This window comes from Lissotriton helveticus, chromosome 3_1 (genome assembly GCF_964261635.1).
Source record: "Lissotriton helveticus chromosome 3_1, aLisHel1.1, whole genome shotgun sequence".
Lineage (NCBI taxonomy): Eukaryota > Metazoa > Chordata > Amphibia > Caudata > Salamandridae > Lissotriton > Lissotriton helveticus.
In genome coordinates, this window is record NC_136061.1 from 761,337,560 (window position 1) to 761,361,271 (window position 23,712).

The 23,712-nt window shown below is 43.3% G+C and overlaps 1 protein-coding gene across 1 annotated transcript in view; it reads right to left on the bottom strand.

Annotated features, from left to right (window-relative positions):
* Positions 1-23,712, bottom strand: part of SWAP70 (switching B cell complex subunit SWAP70) — a 434,919-nt gene that overhangs the window by 162,610 nt on the left and 248,597 nt on the right. Inside the window, exons 4-5 of the mRNA XM_078680959.1 lie at positions 11,505-11,732; positions 8,276-8,422 (exon numbers count right to left, since the gene is read on the bottom strand). Coding sequence (XP_078537085.1) covers positions 8,276-8,422; positions 11,505-11,732 — 375 coding nt within the window. The remainder of the gene's footprint in view (positions 1-8,275; positions 8,423-11,504; positions 11,733-23,712) is intronic.

Below are 23,712 nucleotides of genomic sequence, written 5' to 3' on the forward strand. Positions count from 1 at the left end.
CCATGGGTTCCTCCACCCCATCCTGGCATGTTCTTCTTCCACTGGATGCTGAAAGTCCCACCCTAATAAGAGAGGACTTACCAACACACATTGCTCCCACCTAGAACCAGAATAAGAAGCACGAGGTCCTGGGCAGTAGAAATAATTATTACTGCTGTGCATGCAAGTTACGGTCATTTATATTTTATTTTGCACCTTGGGGGTTGTTTCTACGTAATTAAAAATGCCTCTCAGATGTCATGACCTAGTGACCAGCTGGAATTACTGTTTAATTAAAGACCTTCCATCTTGTCAGTGGGAGCACTTTCTCTAAAATGTCAGGGATCTATTATCATGGCTAGTCCTTCATTGAGTAATTGGAGGCGAAGGCCTCAACACAGAGGCAACGATTCGCCAGCCTCTATATGATCCTTAAAGTTTCAACCGCTGCAGCAGCGGCTGTTTATTATATGATCGTTTAATGCTGAAAGACATCCACTGCTTCAAAGCTCATAAGCTGAATACATATGGGGCATTTACCAGGCTCTGCATGGACAGTACTGCCGTTTGTTATGAATTCCATTACTGAGTCAACGAGTATGAAGCCTGTCGGGCCGGAGTAGAAGCTGGTAAACCTCACACACTTTACCTTTGGGCATGTTGTGTACGTAGGGACCCATGGGCTACCTTCTATCCCTCTAGCAGTCCATGTTTAGTAATAGATATATAAAGAAAGAATAAAGAAGCCTACTAGCAACATCTAAAGTGCGTGCTCACGCCCACTTAAATAAAATCCTTAAGATGGTTTACATAATCGACATGTATTGCAGAATAAACCTGAGTGAGTGACTGAACACTTGTGCAATAGGTTACAAGAATAAAACCATTTTTAGACACTGGACCGCCTTCTGCTTATCCATCCTTCATTATAAACAAGGTGTTAATTTGTCCTACAAAAAGGCGTTTACAAACATCAAATTAACATTCTGATCATATGTATTAGAAGAATGCTAAACAATAGTGGAGAAGATTAGCACAGGAATAAACTTTGACAATCAGGGTGGAGTTTAACCAGTCCAAACGGAGAGTCAACCGAGTACAAGGGAATAGGCAGACACCAAAGATAATTCTGTGCGAAGATCAGATACTTTTGTCGGGTAATGTTGAACTAGGGAGGAGGTGCCCATAGTACGTAAGTATTTTGGAAGTCATTTTAGCAGAGACCATCCGCTTTTTAATAAATGCAATCTAGTTTATTCTCTGGTGACTATAGGTGTGTGGTGGTAATTTGTAAATGTTGCTACAAAACAAAAAAGAAACCCAAACCTACTGCTTGTTTATCATATCCTTAGGAAGAATTGATAAGAGTAAAGTAAGGGAAATAGATATTTCTATAAATGAATCTGTCCTGGGGCAGGCCATGGTTCTATTAGGAAATGCAATGCAGGGCATGATTCCTAATAGAGTCGTAGATGACACTGGCATGAAAAACTGCCCACTGTATATTTAGCAAAGGGCACTTAATACAAGATAGGGACACAATCTGGTATGCGAGATGGAGGTGGTGTAAGTTACAACGTCAAATTCCTTGGGGTATATTTCAACAGATGTGGGATAGGCGTGGCTTAGGTCTAACAATTTAAAATTTAAAATTCTACACTTGCACAGGTATTACTTGTACTCGTTATAAACAAGACTATGCAGTAAAATAGAACTAACAAACATATTTAGCAACTCAATAGGGACACATTGAGGTATAGCAGAAGGTCACGTGAAGTCATGAATGCCACTAACCCGAAACCCTTTGCTTGCACACCTTTTGCTGCATACATTACTGTTGTTGTTCAAAACTTTGAATTTTCCAAAATTCAGTGTGTCTCACATGCAAAGGATCTTGAAGTCAGTTCACTTGCAAAGTTGTGATCTCAAGTCTCTCGTAGATGTATTGTTAGAGATATTGATCTACCACACGGATCGCTTGTCGAGCCTCGATGTGTCGACGACCCTGGGAAGGTCTTTGGCTTTGTTAAAATGGTAGGAACATTGTTTTGAGCATATATTTCCGACAACGTGTACTTGATAGCTCCACTAGTAGAAAGAAAGATGGATACAATCTGAAGGCAATGATGAGGTTTTTGACTCTGGAACTTAAAACACGCATTAGGATATGGGTGGGCGGCCTCTTAGATGAAAGGACTGCCCCGTATGACAGTAGGGCAGATAACTATTTTCAAGAAGTAAAGTGATGTGCTGTTTCCTTTCATCCATGCCTGGCAATGTCCTAAGCTGAAAGAACTCCCATAATTGTAGAGTGAGCTCCTTTCACTCTTGGTTTGTAAGTAATTGAAAGAGTCTGAATACTCGTGGGGACAGATCAAGCGCCTTTGTATGACTCTGGGTGAGCAGGTGGTGGTAAATTCTGAAAAAGAGCTCTAACAGTGAGAGCCAGTGTGGAACCCTGCAATAAAATATTCCCGATTTGAGATTTTGGACCATTTTATCTGGTGATCTATGGAGAATTCAAGCAAAGCAGGTTCATGTTCTCTGAAGTGAACTATAATGTGTTGACTGCTGCCAACTGCATGGCCGGGACAACCGTGAAATGGTGCCAATGGGCTAGATGCTGAAACCATTGGAAAATAATTAAAAAATCTATTACTGGCAAAGGGGTTGCACTCAGTGCTTAATTTGTGCAGGTGGTGTCAGCTACACTAAACTTTGGCGGACCAGGACTTATTTTTCATCTTCATACTTTGATCCATAGCAAGAGAAAGAAAGGCAGAAAGGGGGTGAGTAGGAGGTGAAAGGCAATGACAAAGGGGGTAAAGCAACAATAAAAAAAATTCTGCAAGACTGACATGTAGAGTTGGGAAGCGCAGGTAGTGGAATAAAATAGGGGAAAGGAGTTGGCCTAACGGCTAGGGCGGTCGTCCTCGAATCTGGGGAACTGGGTTTGAGTCACAGCAACGATGCTGAACATCCTGTGATTCTGGGCAAATCACTTAATCTCCCAATGCCTAAAAAATTAATGTGTCCTCATGTAACTCAACTGGTGCTATGTAAAGTGCTCCGATACCCGATTCGGGTCAAGTTCGCGCTATATAAAACTCCGTTAAAAAAAAGCCACAACGTACTGGGAAGAAAACATGGCGGTCTGAGTTTTTGAAAAGACCAGATGTGGCCACAGTTTGCTTTGACTGGCACTGCCTCCCCAGATTCAACACACACCAGTACCCAGAGCAAATGAAGCTCTTCAGGGTGCTGCATTGATGAAGAGTCTGCAAGACTGAGGGATATTCAGACAGTCAGGATGAAGCACGCGGCCTCTGGTCGCCTATTGATTCTGGACAGCACGCAGGACAATTTTCCCACTGTGCAGTTTCAGTATCCATCAACAAGCAGCCAGTGCAAAGTCAGAAAGCCTGGGGTTTTCCCGACTCATTACTGTGATGGAATTTATTCAGTCATGCATTAATCTAAAGTGTTGTAGTTGGCCTCTAGCAGGAGATAATTAATTTCAAGACGGAATTTCCCCATTTATGCAGTAGTCACTTCCTGGTCAAGTTGAAAGCATGTCATGTATTCGGATCAAAAGAACAAAGGCCAGGCAGACAAAGGACTGCTCTGTATGAGCTACCGGAGACTGGGATATTTAGGAACTACTGTTATTATGTCATGTGATAATAAATTACACTAATGTTATTATTCCATGTGCAATTAAATTTCTCACTATTCCAGTTTGCTCGCTTCGCTTGTAGTTGAGAAGAGAGAATAATACAGTCTTCATTTTCTAACCACGTCTCTATAATATCCAACGAGAAACAAAGTGAGTTCGATACAAAATACCGGGACAGTCGCATTCGCAGTCTGGTAAGCAAATGAAAATAGGTGCCGCCCTCTTTGTTAGTAGAGAGGAAAGAGAAATAATATATAGCACCAAGAAGCCCTCGAGTATATACTGCACTTTATAAATATTGAGTATTGTATTGTATTGTATTGTAATTGTATTTCTATAGTGCTTACTACCCTCGACGAGGCGTCAAAGCGCTTTTCGGCGAGTAGCACGCTACACTGGAACCCAAAACTCCAATGCACTATTCTATATTTCACCCTATACCTGTCTCAATATATCCTGTATCTGACTCATCCCAAACCTCATTCTACTACTATGATCATCAATAGAACCCTTTATAGACTCTTCCCTCCTCTATCACATCTTGAAGCATCCCAAACCTCATTTTAATACTATGATCTCACAAACAGCTCTTCTAAATTCTTCCATCACCTATCCCTCCCCTCCTTTGACTCATCCCAAAACTAATTTTTACTACTCCGATCTCCCTAATCTAATTCTAGAGATTCTTCCCTCCTCCATCTCGTCTAAATTCTTCCCTCACCTGTCCCTCCTTTGACATATATCAAATAACATTCTCCACTGCCGTGTGAAGAATGTGTTCTAAATGGGGTTTTAAACTCACTGACAAGCTGGTCTTTGTTGTAAAACCGACTGAAACAAACAGCAAACTTGGGTACAGCAGCTAAAACCCTGAACGCTAAACTATTATATAAAACATATCCAATAGAAAACCTACATCGGCAGAGATTAAAAAAATCCTACCCCTCTCAGTCCCAAAAGGCCTGGAGTTATTTCGCCAGTCTTGCTAGTTTGTGTGTGCTCCACCTTTTGGTTCTCTGCGGCTGCTGAAGGCGGTGTGACATTGGCCACTGACTGCCATTATCCTTGTTCACATACACACACTAGACCTCTGTGATTGTATGCTAGATGGCAGCATTTGGGAGGAGTAAAAATAATAAAATAAGAATAAATAAAGACTTTGTATGATCCTTCATATCTATGTGCCGAATTTAGAAAAAGCAACGGAGTACCCTCTCCGCCAAACTGAAGTTCTGCTCCCCTCATTTAGAGTCAGGCAGAACTTTGTTAGGTCAATGGCAGAGACTACTCTGTCTCAGCCTTGACATACTTAAGGGATGTCAAAGGCTTGGCCATTTGACCGGCCACATGATTCAGAGGGGGTGGTCAAATGTCCAGTTTTCCATGTCCCTCACTGCCAGATAAACCCTGGTGATAAGGGCAGTGGTAATTATTTAATGATGCCCCACACCGTGGGAGAAATCTTCCACAGCAATAGGTTACCGACTTGTTAAATAGGCTTTGTAAATAGGGCAGACCTATCGGCTTGTTTGCGACCGCTAGAAACGGTTGTACATCTGGCCCTAAGTGCACTGAGTGCCAGACAGGGACATACAGGCAACCCTGACTTTAGCTGCATTGAATGAGCCTTTAAGGATGAGCAAGGTATGCTGCGCTGTAGAACATGATACCAATAGGCCAGCTCCTAAACAAAGTGTAAATATGGCACCTTTGTCTTTTGCATTATCTAGAACAGGAATTTAAGAGTGAGGAAATATAAGTTCCCCTCATTCCTATCACCAATCACACCTATGATAGGTAAACCAGGCCTTCAATCAGGTTCATGAAAGAAAGACTGACAAACTAAACAAGAGAGTCCTCCTAACATTCGGTCAGCTATAGGAAGACAGACCCAGAAAGATCTTGAGGAACGTGAGCTGCAATACAAAGTTGCAGAATTTGGCATAGCAGCAACATCTTTGATGTTATAGTCACTAATGAGATTGCAAAAATGCTGTAATAGCAACTCTAGACTTTGATTACTCGCCAGCCTAAGTAACTGCTTATCTTATTCTTGCTTAAGTTGTTAGAGATCACAGTCCCTACAGCAATTTAAAATGCATGAGTAAATAGGAAAATAAAATACAAATATTATTCACCACAGAGGTCTTGGAAATAATCTGGCAGATGGCAACAACTGCATCTGATTGAACCCAGAATAAGGAGAATATTTACAAAAGTCTTCTATCAATGGTATCTAATCTGCTTATATCTAAATAATTTTTGTCTGGATTTACCAACCCATGTTGGAGAAACTGAAGTTAACGCAGTGATATGTTTACATTTTGATAGACTTGTAAAAAGGTTACAATATTCTTGAAGGAAGTCTTGAGAATGATCAAAGCAATCCTAGGTCTGGCGATAGAGTTGGACCAGCTGGTTAGTTTGCTGTGTGTAAACATGAGATGCTCAGGTTATGCTGGCAATGAAATACAAAAAACTGATAATGTACATGCGGGTAGTAGCTTGTTTAACTGAGACACAGGAAGTTCTGCATTTTATTGCAGAGTAATATTAGGAATGTTCTTGTAACGTGAAAACTTTCTTTAACAGTTAAGAATAAACACAAAAGAAACTCAGGCACATCAGTTCTAATTTACCTTTAATGCATGGGAGGTGTGGAGCATAAAATCAAGCGTTAGGCGCATGACCTTTAGGCATTACCACCTAAATACGAGACAATTTTCACTTTCATTACGATCTGGTGATATTTGATACATTCTGCAACAGTAGGCCAACTCTGGAAGACAGAAGCACTGCCTTCGAACGCAGGCCATGTAAATGATGGACAAACAATTGTGGCACAAAGACATGGTATTTGGGAATGAAGATGCCAAACCGTCTAGAGGAGTTGTGCTAGTTTTACCTTATTAAGACCAAGGAAGAGATTAAAGTCTGGTGGAAACTAGTATTTACTTTCAAATATGTTTTATTAAGTTTTTCAATTAAACAATTTTGCATTACACAGTTATTCAATTCAATAAGCATCACGTCACAGTGTAGAAGAGTTTTTTTTAAACATTTCCAGAAAATAGTATTTATTACTGTCCTTAAAAGGATGAGAAGAAAATATTAAAATGTCTATATTGTCAAAGCTCCTGTTTCACCTTTAGCTTCTGCCTGTACATCTGGGGCTAATTTAAGAAACAGAGACACAGAACTCCAAGCTTTATCTGGACAAATCGCTCTTATTGGCTTTTGCAGAAGCCTCTGCTGCACATTCCACTAAGGGGATTTGCCCCACTTTGACTTACAGAGGTATTTTGGGCCTCCCTGACTGTGTACGTCTAATACATCGTGGCCTTGCATTGATGTTCTTAAGAGGCTGCCACTTTGCAATCTGGCCCTGCACCTCCTACTGATTATTACACATAAATTCGAATTTTAGAGAAACTTTTGGTTTAGGATGATGTCGTTAATTTGCCTCATTTGGATCGATATAAAATATGTTGCTTTTTCTCGTTTCTTCAGAAGTTGAGAAGAGAAATTTTCATTTAATGCAAACTGGGAAATAGCCCCCCTTTCTGAATGAGGCATCTAGAACTGGTGAACGTTATGACCCTGATATGGAAATAAGGGACTAGGGACTACGCCGAATTTAAAGCATACAATAATAATAGCTTTTCTTGTACGATTTACATAGAGCTCTAACTCAGAGGGGCCTATCTATGCCACTTTTGATACTATTTCTGATGAGGTGTTCACTGAGCATCAGTATCTCAGTTCTGCAATGCGTTGAGTGACTTTTATCACAACTGAAGTCTGGAGTGAAGACAGAAGGATGTCTCTCAATATAGGCATTCACATTAAATCCAGGAGGGCCTGGATGAGGGATTTCACAAGGGGCACTATTAATGTGATTTTATGCGTCTTCAAGTAAATTAGCCCCAAATGGAGATTTGGATCTTGCTGAATGCCTATAGTGCAAATGTCTGGATGGCCCCTCAGATTCAAGCTTTTACTCCTGCTTCCGAGGGCTAGAACAGTTCTAAAATCCCCCAACCTTAGTTACACGCCCAAGCCGCAGGGAGCGGCCTTTAACAAGGGTAAAGGCCTTTAACAACCGGAATAGCACAAGGCAGAAGGGGTGTAACGTTTTTAGAACATTCTGTCCTCTGTGGTAGAATGTTCTAAATTAAAAAGGTACCACTCCAAAGACAAACATTGTAAGGTTGGCCCAGAAGGTCTGTACCAGTCATTGTCGGCCTAGAGCAGCTCCTCTATCTTCAGTGGATCTCGCCACATTCAAATGTACTAATTGTTTTTTACCACGGCCTCCGCTAGGTCACAAGACTGATGTCCTGCCAACTGGTGGATGCCCATTCTTAAAATTCACCTTTTTTCAAATTGATTTCCCTAAACTGAATTAACGGTGTGGGCTTGATTCCCATATGGCAAGTTCCTCTGATTGAAAATTCAACAGTTTAAAAAAAACAGCAGTTTTAATCCGGTTATTTTCCAACTACAAATTAACTCAAAATGTGTTTCACACACGTATTACGATAGTTTGGTGATATATTTTACTTATAAATTAACGATCGTCTTATATTTTAATATATTTTACTTGAACTTAGTATTTACCTCTACAAAACAGTTTTCGTCCAATAGAATGTCTCCCTTTTTGTCCTTTAGGTCCTCGCTTCCGTAATAGGACAAGATGAAGGGTTTGAGCACGAACCATCGCTCTGTCCAGTTTTTCCTTTTGTGCCCCTTTTTCCACATGTAACCCTGTTTGAAGAAAAGAGCAGCTATGAAAGACAATATTCAGCCTTACTTCCAAAGGAATCACTACTCATTGAAATAAGCCACATGTGTACCTACTCTACAGATGAGGGTTGTGTCCCATGAACAAGGCACATGTGGGTCCATTAATCAGTCTAAGAGATTCTCAATGCACAATAGACGACCTATTAAAAAGATTTCCCAAAGCAATAATGCATCACTCCTTATGTCCTGCGCTGGACACTTCACAATCTATCCAGTGGGAAATGAAAGTGTTTAAGACATGTACTTTTCAAATTAATACTTGCACTGGAGACACCCTACGAGTCGTCAAGCCGAACCTGTTCTCTGCACCGCTTTTTTAGCAAGTGAAAGCCATAAAAACCAATGTCCTTTCTGTACACCCTGTGTGATATTCTAAGTGTGTTCAAACGCTGACACAAATGTACGGCACAAAGGCGGTATGTCCGGAAACGACACTATCTGTGAAATGAAGTAGATAAAAGTAGTACACGAAGCCTTCATTCTATTACTACCCTGCCCTGTCCTGTACTGTCTTCCCTTAATATTCAATCTCTCCCTTCCCTGCAGTGCCACACCCAACTGTACTACAAGAAGTCAACATAAACACCTTTTGACCAAGGCCTGACAATATGACTTGAAGTACACAAGGTAATAAACACTTATAAGAAGTCCTTTATGCTTTTACCCATGAGAAAAGTATAAGTATATGTTTACATCTTCATGAACCGTTCTGATAGGTATCCCTTCCAGCCTGCATCACGAATACCCGGAAAATCAACCCATGGTCCCCATTAAAAAAAATAAAGTCATAATATTTTGAAGGTAGGAGGCAATTGTAAGCACATTGTTTTATATCATGGTTCCCGATTTGACACATCTCCTCCTGGTGGAGGACAGACCGGATGATGTCACTATCAGTCATCAGTATGTTAGCGGGAAACATACCACTGACAGAAAATCACTGTTGAGGGTCCGACAACAGTTTCTGTTGGAGATCCTTGATTTGATACTGTGCTCTTAGCCCCTCTGATATTTATTTGTATCCTTAGGGAAGCTGGGTGGAACAATTACTAGTTTCTACCCCCCTCCCCCTCCCGGTGATTTTTGGAGGTGTGCAAAGAGTTTGCAATAGAACAGCATTTGAAATCACAATATATGTTTGTCAGTCAACAGGGGCATATATAATAATGTACATCTCTCTTTTTTCCCAGATCTATGTATTTGTAGGAGAATCAGCCAAGAGGTCCTTTTAATGCTGGGCCAGTCAGACCACCCAAACCCCTTTTTGCCTCTAAGTCTCAGATCCCTTAACAGTAAATAAACATTAGGTCGGATAGAGAGAGAGGTAAGAAGAGTGTGTGGGGTTGCAAAGACATGATGAATGCCGAACCCCGTGAGCATTCATGGAGCAGAAGAATGGTGACGCACATGACCGAGACAATATGCCTGGAAGGTCCTAAAAGTCAAGTCCTCTTTTTTTAACCTTGTGGTAGGGAGCAACAGATGAAGAATGTCCTAGCCTACATACAACTACACCATTGTAACTACCTGGAGAAACCCCAAAGGGTACAAATGATTAACCTCGGATAAAAGTCACAAAATCCATCATTCCCTCTCCAGCAAGCAGAGCTAAGCAAAAGCTCTCATGGAGAGCCCACTTTGGACTTTTGTTGCTGGTACGAAGCAAAACCCTATGATGAAGCACCAGCTAATGTGGGTGAAGGATTTGCAAACTTTTTATAAAAAACCTTGAGTACAAAAACATGCTACATTAATGTTAAATGTCCATCTTGTTAAAATACTTTTTTTGGGCGCAGAGAGCAGTGTTTTAATAACCCTTCATGCTTTTCGGAGTGTTTCTGGGAGGATGTATCACTGAACCGTATCTGTTGAACCCAATACCACCTCCCTCTCCCATCTATGGGTTATAATACATTATGTTTAAAGCCATTAATAAAATGGCATCTGAATACTTGGGAGAGGAAAATAAACCTGTGCTACCCCAGCAGGAAGTTTAGGAGCTTGGACCAACGCCTTGCATTCGCATTAAATGTCATACTCAAAAGCAGGGGTTGCAGAGCATCTTCTGCTCAGGGTCAGTTCTTGTGGAACAAGTTGCTCTCTCATCTCAACCGTAATGCACATTTCAAGACCTTCAGACAGCCCCAAGACCTATTCTAGCTGAGTTATAGATGACCACTGTCAAGAAATCTGTGGAAAGTCTGTGTTTTATAAATGTTATGCCTATTACCACAGCTAATATGGGGCAAGAGAAAGGCTTTTGGCTCTAGAAATCCACTGCCTGAATAAGGCAGACAGTAATACAGAAAAGATAACAGAGAAGCAGTAAATTGAAAGTCTGATGGAAAAGATCATACGATGGAAACCTGAACCCCAGACGGGGGCCTCTACCACCATGCCTTTAGTATCACTCAAGTTTAATCTTCAATTAACTTTCAGGCAAAGCACTCGTCTTGTCTACATCTTTTTCCTCATTTTCAGATGTGTCCACAGATGAAGCAACCCACTGAATTCCACTTCCTCATGTTTGTAGGTTTCCTGAAGCATTCATAGAAATCAGCGACAGTCAATATGCTCCCTTTGATAAATGAGCGCATGACCTTTGTTTATTACACTGATTTACTTCAGAAAGTCAGTCCATCACCTAGTTAAACACATTAACATACATGCCACTTTGAACATTTAATTAATGGAACATGGAATGATAATGCCGGCACTGGTAACTCCAGGGGTTTGTGGGGTGGAGGGGAGGAATCCCTCCCTATTAAGAGCTTTGGGGAACACATGTAGAATTTGGCCAAGTCTCCAGGTGTAATACTCACAAACTATTGAATTTCAACTCTTGTAATCTCATTGTGACCAGAAACCCCTATCTCGTCTCGGAATGACTAAAATAACAATTGTAAAACAGTATATGCAAACATATTCTTTTCTCCCTTCCTCCTTGTTACTAGACAGATGCCAGACAACAAAAGAATTGCTAGACAGAATGGTGTCAGTAATGTAATTTCTACCTAGTTCTGTCTTTTCTCGGAGTTCTTACCTGCTTCAGCACGTCCAGTATAAGCTCAATGAACACCTCGTTGATGGCCATGGATATGGTCTGCCGGTCCATGCCTTTGCTGAAGTGCCCACTTCCAATTAGCTCGATCAGCTCCCACGCCGAGAGGCCATTTCGTTTGGAATCGAGGCCGACCTTGTAATCCTCGAAATAGGCCTGCTGCCAGCCAGCTCCCATGGCTTCGGTCAGTTTTTTCAGGAGGTATTCGATCTGCACAGCGAGAGAAGACAGATATTAACTAGAGGAAATATTTGCTTCAACAAGATTGAAAAATATATATTTCCATAGGTCGGTTTTGTTCAGTACAGAGCCTTGATGTGTATGAAAGCAGGACTTCAAAGGCCTCCTAGCAAAGACAGGCATGTTGCAGAAGGTATTTTGCTTGACTGGGTGTACGGCTCTGCGTTTTTGTGTCTGTTTTTTTTGTGTCTGTTTCACTATTTGCATTTGTGTGCTTGAGAGGTGAGTGGGGAGGCCCTTGTCGGTAGATCTGTGTGATGATAATATGCATGTACCTGTTGCTGTGCATGTGTGTGGCTGAATACACAAGCAACCTTCATGAATGGTGTCTTTCAGCAGAAGCAAGGTTACAAAGCGCCTGTGGAATTGGTATTCAGGACACACTTTGCTCACTTAGCCGCCTCGCAGCCTTCAAGCCACACCACAAAAGACTGCATATTCTTAACGCTCTCACTGAATGAGGTAACCACTTACTGCCAAAGAAAACCCACTGACAAGCACAGCTTCCTTCTTCGCAAGTTAAAGTGATTTTGTTCTCGTCAAAACAAAAACAATAGGCCTAGGCAGCTAAATACCTGTGCGCGGACTCATTACTCTGCATGCGCAGTTGCTCACCCTTAACACGTACTTTTTACTTCATAGTAATTTATTTAAACATCCTGTCACGCATAACACCACTCCCAATGATAAAAATTGGAAGCATTTCCTGGTTAAACTTTTCCAGTTTTTCTAAGAAGGTCTTGCATATCTTTCTAAATTCTGGAAGGCTTCCCCTTGGTCGGATATTACGTAAATAGCGTCCCCTCTGCAAAGGACACAGCTTGGCCATCTGAGCTCTTTGGAGGAGGTTTGAGGCTTGTGAGGTTAATTGAGACAAAGCAAGTGGAATGCAACCAATGAGGAGGATGGAGTGTGTGTCAGGTACATAGAGTGGCTGGGGTGGAGTGTGTGTCGGGTGCATAGAGTGGCTGGGGTGGAGTGCTTTGTGGATGATACGCAGAGGCTTAAACGCGGATCTGGCACTCATGGGCAGCCAGTCGAAGTAACTTATGGTTGGTGAAAGAGCCTTCAGCTTCCATGCCCCAGGTATCAGGGAAGCCAATGCACCTTGCACTAGCTAGCAAGGGCGGCTCTTCTGCTAAGGCGGAGGAGCGTCACCCCACTGAGCAGGTCAAAATAGGAAAACTAAAATAATAACTCGTTATTTTCATTTTATTTTTTCGTTGTTGCTCAGCTGGGTAGGGACGGGGCTCTCACGGATGAGCTGGAGGAGGAGTGGTTCGCACTCTCTAAGTGCGCATGACAGTCTGGCCAGCTGCCTCAGGCCGACCAAACGGTCATGCGCCCTCTGCATGTTCTCCACCCAGGCTGCATTACAGCCTGAGTAGAGAACATGCCCAGGCTCCCTGTCCCCATCCGTTGCACCGAACCACAGCGCTCAGACCAATCACAACACTATAATGCAGCATTGTGAATGGATTAGGGGAGCCTGGAAGCCTGGGTTATTCCTGTTCCTGCCCTGGATCCTGGAAGCAGTCAAAGAGGACCAAGAGGTGGCATCACAAAGGTAAGAGATTGTTGAATTTTTGTTTTTATTCCCTCTCCCCTGCGACCCGCCCCGCACCGTCGTTAAATAGCATCCGCCACTGCTAGCTAGCAGAAGCTGAGACCACATTTGTTTATACATATGAAAGAGGATGACTTCTGTGGTGGCATTGGGGTGTGGGGAGAGTACCTGGAGATAGGGCTCTGAGATTGTGAAGGAGTCTCAGCAGGCTGAACCCAACCTTTCACTTTTGAAGAGTTAATTGAATCATGAGTAATCACGGTAAATTCTGGACAAATTTTAGGGACATATATGTTTTACGAGGCTGTTCAAATATAGGCTTGTTTGTAGAAATAGCATCATCCTTGAGTCATTAAAATAGAGACAGCTGGAGGACTCCCATTATGTGTGCTGATAGCAGGCACTTGGTAAGATACAGTTTCAGGAGTACTCACTTTTTTAGGTTAAATTCAGAGTCGTCTGCATTCTGCGGAACAGGAAGGTGGCATTTATACATAAGTTCTCCTAAAGGGGGTATGTATAAGTTTCACAATAGGAGTTGAGACGAACAAAGCCTAGGAGTGAGATTAGCCAGAAATGATCCAATTCAGTGGAAGTGTAAAGACTGAATAACTGTGGCCCACTTCATGTGTAAGGGAGATAGGTAGGATGGCAATGTTTATGGTGTGAAATGCCACTGGTAGGTTTAAAGGGAACATAACAGAGGCAGCATCACCAACAGCAAATAACTCATCTCAGAATGCGAGAGAGAGTGAACTTCCATATTGCGTACCACATAGAAACCAGATTGATGAGATTCAAGGAGACTGCTGGTGAGGATGAAGCTTCATTTGAGTGGATCCGATACATCTTGTTTTATAACTGGGCCCTTGTTTTGCTCACTTGAGCATCTTAAGTAGTTCCCTATTAGTACAGGGATTGTTTCACTCCTTGTCAAGCAGCGACAGGGAAAGCTAACTGAGGTTTCAATAGCTGGGTAGATTTTTCAAATGTTTAGAGGTGGAGTACTTAAAAAAGGCAATGCGTAGATCTAGTGAAGCAGCTGTGCTAAAATATAACACCAAAGGATGGATTTCCATTTCAGGAAATTACGTGTAATTTTGCGTAATTTTCCAAAGGTTTAGCATAATTGTGCAAAAGCCTACAACGCAAATTTTATATACCTACTAGACCGTCCTGGCAAACGGACCCTTGCTAAGATCTTACTCGCCTCCACACCCAGGAAGGTGAAATTACTCATCCTCCCAGAGGCCTAAGCCTGGTGCCCCACTACCCCTCTTTCCTATCATAGGTCAATGTTGTATACATACTCCTACTCTCCACACTACTGGCCCCCCTTCCCCCCCCCTCCACCTGCAGTTACTGCACCTGTGGTTTTGGCACATCGATTGTCTCTTTATATACCCCAGTTCTACTTTTCTGATATGTCATTACATCAGGCTATAGTGTTTTGTATCCAAGACATGTCTTTACTACTAGTGTCACTTGGCACATCTATGTAATGATCACTGTACACGTTAGCAGTATCTGCCACCAGACGCTTACCGGTCAATGCACCCATAGGCAGCCTTAGTTTGGGGCCTGGGGTCTGGGCCTACTGGTAGTTTGCGCCCAGTGGTCTCAGACCACTGTTCTTTGAGTCGCTGATGTTCAAAGTTCCCGTCTGGAGCGCCCTTCGACCTGGGGGACCAGACTTCCATTAAAGAATTGCAACACAAAAGATCTTACACATCTGAGGGACACAATTGACAAACTCACATTTGAGCTGCTGTGACCCTCATGACTGATGGGCTCTGAGTTTTTTCTGTCCAAGCGGCCTTGAAAGACCACCTTTCCTCAGGCAGACTCTGCCTGAGACCTCTCTCAGGCAACAGGTTTGCAGTTAAAAGTCAGTTCTGAAGGAGACGGATATTAAATAAACCAACTCCCGACCTTATCCCCACCGAGGTGGTTTTGAAATTAGAACCCAGATCATAAATCTTGTTTCTCAAGTAAACTGAATAGCAAGCATTTGCAATGTAATAGGTCTCGCAGTTGCGAGAGTTTATGGCATTGTAAATGACAATGCCTTTTATTTATATGTTTTGATAATAAACTCATAAATAAAAGGCATTTTCATGTACAATGCCAATAGCTTAAACTCTTGTAAATATGAGACCTATACAGAGACGCAAACTTCATTGTCCCGGGCTGCTTAGAAAGTGGAAGCATGGCGCACTGAGTGTTTTATCAATATAATTTTTCTTCACGTGGGGGCCAAGGGAAGATATGCCCCGAGCTCACACAAGGAAGTCAAGAAGAGTTTGACATGTTGTAATATTCTGGTCACTTACAAATACCGTTGTCATTGTTTCCTCTGTTGCATCAAAAGGTCATTCCTCTTACAGCAAAAGTTGAAAGAGTTCAACATCTTTTGTGAGGAAATTTCTGCACAGACAATGACGGCAACACAACTGCGCAGAGCAGAACATGGCACCTTTAGGTCCAATGCAATGTTTAGGCATCGTTTGACAGCAGAGATGTCTCCATACCTTATCTGCTCAACAGAACAAGCATTTGCAATGTAATAGGTCTAGCATTTGCTATTGGCATTGTAAAAGCTGGTGGTTTTGACATTGTCACCAATTGTCAATGCTTTTGCAAGAGGGGTTACCTGGGTTTTTGGCCCCGTGCTAGACGGCCATCAAGGGAAACCTACCAAACCCACACATTTCTGAAAAGTAGACACCCGGGGGGCTTCCAAGGAGGTATGGCTTGCGTGGATCCTCCAACGTTCCTTTACCCAGAATCCCTTACAAACCTCAATTTTAGCTGAAAAAAATCATTTTTTTCACAATTTTTTGTATGGGAAAGCGTGGCATCACTGGGCTCACACAAATTTCCTCCCACCCAGCGTTCCCCAAGGTCTCCTGATAAAAATGGTACCTCACTTGCGTGGTTAGGCATAGTGGCTGCAACAGGAAAAGGTCCAAATCGTATCCTATAGCAAAACTACCTTGATTTTTGGGGGGGGACCCGAGTTTTTGACCCGGGGCTCGGCAGCCATCTTTGGAAACTACCAAACCCAAACAGTTCTGAAAACTAGACACCCGGGGAGTCCAGGGAGGTATGGCATGCGTGGGTCCCCCAATGTATTCCTACCCAGAATTCCTTGCAAACCTTAAAATTAGGTAAAAAAAACACTTTTCCAAACTTTTTTGCGTGGGATCTCCGTGCGGGCAAAAAGGTCCTACAACCCAGCGTTCCCCTTGTTATGCCGAGTACAATGATACCTCACTTGTGTGGGTGCCCCAAAGCAGAACAGGCTAAAAATGAATTTTTAAAAAATGTAGTTTTTAGGTTTGACAAATTAAGCACCCCACCTTAGTCACAGGCCTTTGGCCCACCCACACAAGTGAGGCATCATTTTATTTGGGAGATCAAGGGGAACGCTGGGTGGTAGGACATTTGTGCCGGCAGGGAGATCCCACCCAAAAATGTCTGAAAAAGTGTTTTTTTAACCTAAATTTAAGGTTTGCAAGGATTTCTGTTTAGGAAAAAATTGGGGGACCCACGCATGCCATTACCTCCCTGGACTCCCCCGGGTGTCTAGTTTTCAGAACTGTTTGGGTTTGGTAGTTTCAAAAGATGGCCACTGAACCCCAGGCCAAAAACTCAGGTGCCCCCCCAAAAAAATCTAAGTAGTTTTGCTATAGGGTATTTTAAATTCACCACCGTACGATTTGAACCTTTTCCTGTTGCAGCCACTATGCCTACCCACGCAAGGGAGGTACCATTTTTTTCGGGAGACCTGGGGGAACGCTGGGTGGGTGGAAATTTGTTGATCCACGCAGATTCCAGAACTTTCCACCACAGAAATGTGAGGAAAATGTGTTTTTTTTTGTCAAATTCTTAGATTTGCAAGGGATTCTGGGTAACAAAACCTGGTGGTAGGCAGTCGAGTCACCCCATCCTGAATTCCCCTGGGTGTCTAGTTTTCAAAAATGTATAGGTTTGCTAGGTTTCCCTAGGTGCTGGCAGAGCTAGAGCTCAAAAACAAAAGGTAGTCTCTTTGTCCAAAAAGGGCAAGATTTCACTGGGAAATTGAGGTGCGACCACGTTGTGTTTTGCACTGTTTCATGAATCAGCCACTATGCCTACCCACGCAAGTGAGGTACCATTTTTTTCGGGAGACCTGGGGGAACGCTGGGTGGGTAAAAATTTGTTGATCCACGCAGATTCCAGAACTTTCCACCGCAGAAATGTGAGGAAAATGTGTTTTGTTTGTCAAATTCTTAGCTTTGCAAGGGATTCTGGGTAACAAAACCTGGTGGTAGGCAGTCGAGTCACCCCATCCTAAATTCCCCTGGGTGTCTAGTTTTCAAAAATGTATAGGTTTGCTAGGTTTCCCTAGGTGCTGGCAGAGCTAGGGCTCAAAAACAAAAGGTAGTCTCTTTGTCCAAAAAGGGCAAGATTTCACTGGGAAATTGAGGTGCGACCACGTTGCGTTTTCATGTCACAGCCACTATGCCTACCCACGCAAGTGAGGTACCATTTTTTTTCGGGTGACCTGGGGGAACACTGGGTGGGTGGAAATTTGTTGATCCACGCAGATTCCTGAACTTTCCACCACAGAAATGTGAGGAAAATTTGTTTTTTTTGTCAAATTCTTAGCTTTGCAAGGGATTTTGGGTAACGAAACCTGGTGGTAGGCAGTCGAGTCACCCCATCCTGAATTCCCCTGGGTGTCTAGTTTTCATAAATGTATAGGTTTGCTAGGTTTCCCTAGGTGCTGGCAGAGCTAGAGCTCAAAAACCAAAGGTAGTCTCTTTGTCCAAAAAGGGCAAGATTTCACTGGGAAATTGAGGTGCGACCACGTTGTGTTTTGCACTGTTTCATGAATATGCCACTATGCCTACCTACGCAAGTGAGGTACCATTTTTTTCGGGAGACCTGGGGAACGCTGGGTGGGTAAAAATTTGTTGATCCACGCAGATTCCAGAACTTTCCACCACAGAAATGTGAGGAAAATGTGTTTTTTTTGGTCAAATTCTTAGCTTTGCAAGGAATTCTGGGTAACAAAACCTGGTGGTAGGCAGTCGAGTCACCCCATCCTGAATTCCCCTGGGTGTCTAGTTATCAAAAATATATAGGTTTGCTAGGTTTTCCTAGGTGCTGGCAGAGCTAGGGCTCAAAAACAAAAGGTAGTCCCTTTGTCCAAAAAGGGCAAGATTTCACTGGGAAATTGAGGTGCGACCACGTTGCGTTTTGCGCTGTTTCATGTCGCAGCCACTATGCCTACCCACGCAAGTGAGGTACCATTTTTTTCGGGAGACCTGGGGGAACACTGGGTGGGTGGAAATTTGTTGATCCATGCAGATTCCAGAACTTTCCACCACAGAAATATGAGGAAAATGTGTTTTATTTGTCAATTTCTTAGCTTTGCAAGGGATTCTGGGAGACAAAACCTGGTGGTAGGCAGTCGAGTCACCCCATCCTGAATTCCCCTGGGTGTCTAGTTTTCAAAAATGTATAGGTTTGCTAGGTTTCCCTAGGTGCTGGCAGAGCTAGGGCTCAAAAGCAAAAGGTAGTCTCTTTGTCCAAAAAGGGCAAGATTTCACTGGGAAATTGAGGTGCGACCACGTTGCGTTTTGCGCTGTTTCATGTCGCAGCCACTATGCCTACCCACGCAAGTGAGGTACCATTTTTTTCGGGAGACTTTGGGGAACGCTGGGTGGGTGGAAATTTGTTGATCCACGCAGATTCCAGAACTTTCCACCACAGAAATGTGAAGAAAATGTGTTTTTTTTGGTCATATTCTTAGATTTGCAAGGGATTCTGGGTAACAAAACCTGGTGGTAGGCAGTCGAGTCACCCCATCCTAAATTCCCCTGGGTGTCTAGTTTTCAAAAATGTATAGGTTTGCTAGGTTTCCCTAGGTGCTGGCAGAGCTAGGGCTCAAAAACAAAAGGTAGTCTCTTTGTCCAAAAAGGGCAAGATTTCACTGGGAAATTGAGGTGCGACCACGTTGCGTTTTCATGTCACAGCCACTATGCCTACCCACGCAAGTGAGGTACCATTTTTTTTCGGGTGACCTGGGGGAACACTGGGTGGGTGGAAATTTGTTGATCCACGCAGATTCCTGAACTTTCCACCACAGAAATGTGAGGAAAATTTGTTTTTTTTGTCAAATTCTTAGCTTTGCAAGGGATTTTGGGTAACGAAACCTGGTGGTAGGCAGTCGAGTCACCCCATCCTGAATTCCCCTGGGTGTCTAGTTTTCATAAATGTATAGGTTTGCTAGGTTTCCCTAGGTGCTGGCAGAGCTAGAGCTCAAAAACCAAAGGTAGTCTCTTTGTCCAAAAAGGGCAAGATTTCACTGGGAAATTGAGGTGCGACCACGTTGTGTTAAGCACTGTTTCATGAATATGCCACTATGCCTACCTACGCAAGTGAGGTACCATTTTTTTCGGGAGACCTGGGGAACGCTGGGTGGGTAAAAATTTGTTGATCCACGCAGATTCCAGAACTTTCCACCACAGAAATGTGAGGAAAATGTGTTTTTTTTGGTCAAATTCTTAGCTTTGCAAGGAATTCTGGGTAACAAAACCTGGTGGTAGGCAGTCGAGTCACCCCATCCTGAATTCCCCTGGGTGTCTAGTTATCAAAAATATATAGGTTTGCTAGGTTTTCCTGGGTGCTGGCAGAGCTAGGGCTCAAAAACAAAAGGTAGTCTCTTTGTCCAAAAAGGGCAAGATTTCACTGGGAAATTGAGGTGCGACCATGTTGCGTTTTGCGCTGTTTCATGTCGCAGCCACTATGCCTACCCACGCAAGTGAGGTACCATTTTTTTCGGGAGACCTGGGGGAACGCTGGGTGGGTGAAAATTTGTTGATCCACGCAGATTCCAGAACTTTCCACCACAGAAATGTGAGGAAAATGTGTTTTTTTGGGTCAAATTCTTGGATTTGCAAAGGGATTCTGGGTAACAAAACCTGGTGGTAGGCAGTCGAGTCACCCCATCCTGAATTCCCCTGGGTGTCTAGTTTTCAAAAATGTATAGGTTTGCTAGGTTTCCCTAGGTGCTGGCAGAGCTAGGGCTCAAAAACAAAAGGTAGTCTCTTTGTCCAAAAAGGGCAAGATTTCACTGGGAAATTGAGGTGCGACCACGTTGCGTTTTCATGTCGCAGCCGCTATGCCTACCCACGCAAGTGAGGTACCATTTTTTTCGGGTGACCTGGGGGAACGCTGGGTGGGTGGAAATTTGTTGATCCACGCAGATTCCTGAACTTTCCACCACAGAATTGTGAGGAAAATTTGTTTTTTTTGTCAAATTCTTAGCTTTGCAAGGGATTTTGGGTAACAAAACCTGGTGGTAGGCAGTCGAGTCACCCCATCCTGAATTCCCCTGCGTGTCTAGTTTTCATAAATGTATAGGTTTGCTAGGTTTCCCTAGGTGCTGGCAGAGCTAGAGCTCAAAAACCAAAGGTAGTCTCTTTGTCCAAAAAGGGCAAGATTTCACTGGGAAATTGAGGTGCGACCACGTTGTGTTTTGCACTGTTTCATGAATCAGCCACTATGCCTACCCACGCAAGTGAGGTACCATTTTTTTCGGGAGACCTGGGGGAACGCTGGGTAAAAATTTGTTGATCCACGCAGATTCCAGAACTTTCCACCACAGAAATGTGAGGAAAATGTGTTTTTTTTGTCAAATTCTTAGCTTTGCAAGGGATTCTGGGTAACAAAACCTGGTGGTAGGCAGTCGAGTCACCCCATCCTGAATTCCCCTGGGTGTCTAGTTTTCAAAAATGTATAGGTTTGCTAGGTTTCCCTAGGTGCTGGCAGAGCTAGGGCTCAAAAACAAAATCTAGTCACTTTGTCCAAAAAGGTCAAGATTTCACTGGGAAATTGAGGTGCGACCACGTTGCGTTTTGCGCTGTTTCATGTCGCAGCCACTATGCCTACCCACGCAAGTGAGGTACCATTTTTGTGGGAGACCTGGGGGAACGCTGGGTGGGTGGAAATTTGTTGATCCACGCAGATTCCAGAACTTTCCACCACAGAAATGTGAGGAAAATGTGTTTTTTTTGTCACATTCTTAGCTTTGCAAGGGATTCTGGGTAACAAAACCTGGTGGTAGGCAGTCGTGTCACCCCATCCTGAATTCCCCTGGGTGTCTAGTTTTCAAAAATGTATAGGTTTGCTAGGTTTCCCTAGGTGCTGGTAGAGCTAGGGCTCAAAAACAAAAGGTAGTCTCTGTCTAAAAAGAGCAAGATTTCACTGGGAAATTGAGGTGCGACCACGTTGCGTTTTGCGCTGTTTCATGTCGCAGCCACTATGCCTACCCCGCAAGTGAGGTACCATTTTTTTCGGGAGACCTGGGGGAACGCTGGGTGGGTGGAAATTTGTTGATCCACGCAGATTCCAGAACTTTCCACCACAGAAATGTGAGGAAAATGTCATTTTTTTCGTCAAATTCTTAGATTTGCAAGGGATTCTGGGTAACAAAACCTGGTGGTAGGCAGTCGAGTCCCCCCATCCTGAATTCCCCTGGGTGTCTAGTTTTCAAAAATGTATAGGTTTGCTAGGTTTCCCTAGGTGCTGGCAGAGCTAGGGCTCAAAAACAAAAGGTAGTCTTTTTGTCCAAAAAGGGCAAGATTTCACTGGGAAATTGAGGTTCGACCATGTTGCGTTTTGCGCTGTTTTATGTCGCAGCCACTATGCCTACCCACGCAAGTGAGGCACCATTTTTTTCGGGAAATCTTGGGGAACGCTGGGTGGGTGGAAATTTGTTGATCCACGCAGATTCCAGAACTTTCCACCACAGAAATGTGAGGAAAATTTGTTTTTTTTGTCAAATTCTTAGCTTTGCAAGGGATTCTGGGTAACAAAACCTGGTGGTAGGCAGTCGAGTCACCCCATCCTGAATTCCCCTGCGTGTCTAGTTTTCATAAATGTATAGGTTTGCTAGGTTTCCCTAGGTGCTGGCAGAGCTAGAGCTCAAAAACCAAAGGTAGTCTCTTTGTCCAAAAAGGGCAAGATTTCACTGGGAAATTGAGGTGCGACCACGTTGTGTTTTGCACTGTTTCATGAATCAGCCACTATGCCTACCCACGCAAGTGAGGTACCATTTTTTTCGGGAGACCTGGGGGAACGCTGGGTAAAAATTTGTTGATCCACGCAGATTCCAGAACTTTCCACCACAGAAATGTGAGGAAAATGTGTTTTTCTTGTCAAATTCTTAGCTTTGCAAGGGATTCTGGGTAACAAAACCTGGTGGTAGGCAGTCGAGTCACCCCATCCTGAATTCCCCTGGGTGTCTAGTTTTCAAAAATGTATAGGTTTGCTAGGTTTCCGTAGGTGCTGGCAGAGCTAGGGCTCAAAAACAAAAGCTAGTCACTTTGTCCAAAAAGGTCAAGATTTCACTGGGAAATTGAGGTGCGACCACGTTGCGTTTTGCGCTGTTTCATGTCGCAGCCACTATGTCTACCCACGCAAGTGAGGTACCATTTTTGTGGGAGACCTGGGGGAACGCTGGGTGGGTGGAAATTTGTTGATCCACGCAGATTCCAGAACTTTCCACCACAGAAATGTGAGGAAAATGTGTTTTTTTTTGTCACATTCTTAGCTTTGCAAGGGATTCTGGGTAACAAAACCTGGTGGTAGGCAGTCGGGTCACCCCATCCTGAATTCCCCTGGGTGTCTAGTTTTCAAAAATGTATAGGTTTGCTAGGTTTCCCTAGGTGCTGGTAGAGCTAGGGCTCAAAAACAAAAGGTAGTCTCTGTCTAAAAAGAGCAAGATTTCACTGGGAAATTGAGGTGCGACCACGTTGCGTTTTGCGCTGTTTCATGTCGCAGCCACTATGCCTACCCCGCAAGTGAGGTACCATTTTTTTCGGGAGACCTGGGGGAACGCTGGGTGGGTGGAAATTTGTTGATCCACGCAGATTCCAGAACTTTCCACCACAGAAATGTGAGGAAAATGTCCTTTTTTCGTCAAATTCTTAGATTTGCAAGGGATTCTGGGTAACAAAACCTGGTGGTAGGCAGTCGAGTCCCCCCATCCTGAATTCCCCTGGGTGTCTAGTTTTCAAAAATGTATAGGTTTGCTAGGTTTCCCTAGGTGCTGGCAGAGCTAGGGCTCAAAAACAAAAGGTAGTCTTTTTGTCCAAAAAGGGCAAGATTTCACTGGGAAATTGAGGTTCGACCATGTTGCGTTTTGCGCTGTTTTATGTCGCAGCCACTATGCCTACCCACGCAAGTGAGGCACCATTTTTTTCGGGAAATCTTGGGGAACGCTGGGTGGGTGGAAATTTGTTGATCCACGCAGATTCCAGAACTTTCCACCACAGAAATGTGAGGAAAATTTGTTTTTTTTGTCAAATTCTTAGCTTTGCAAGGGAT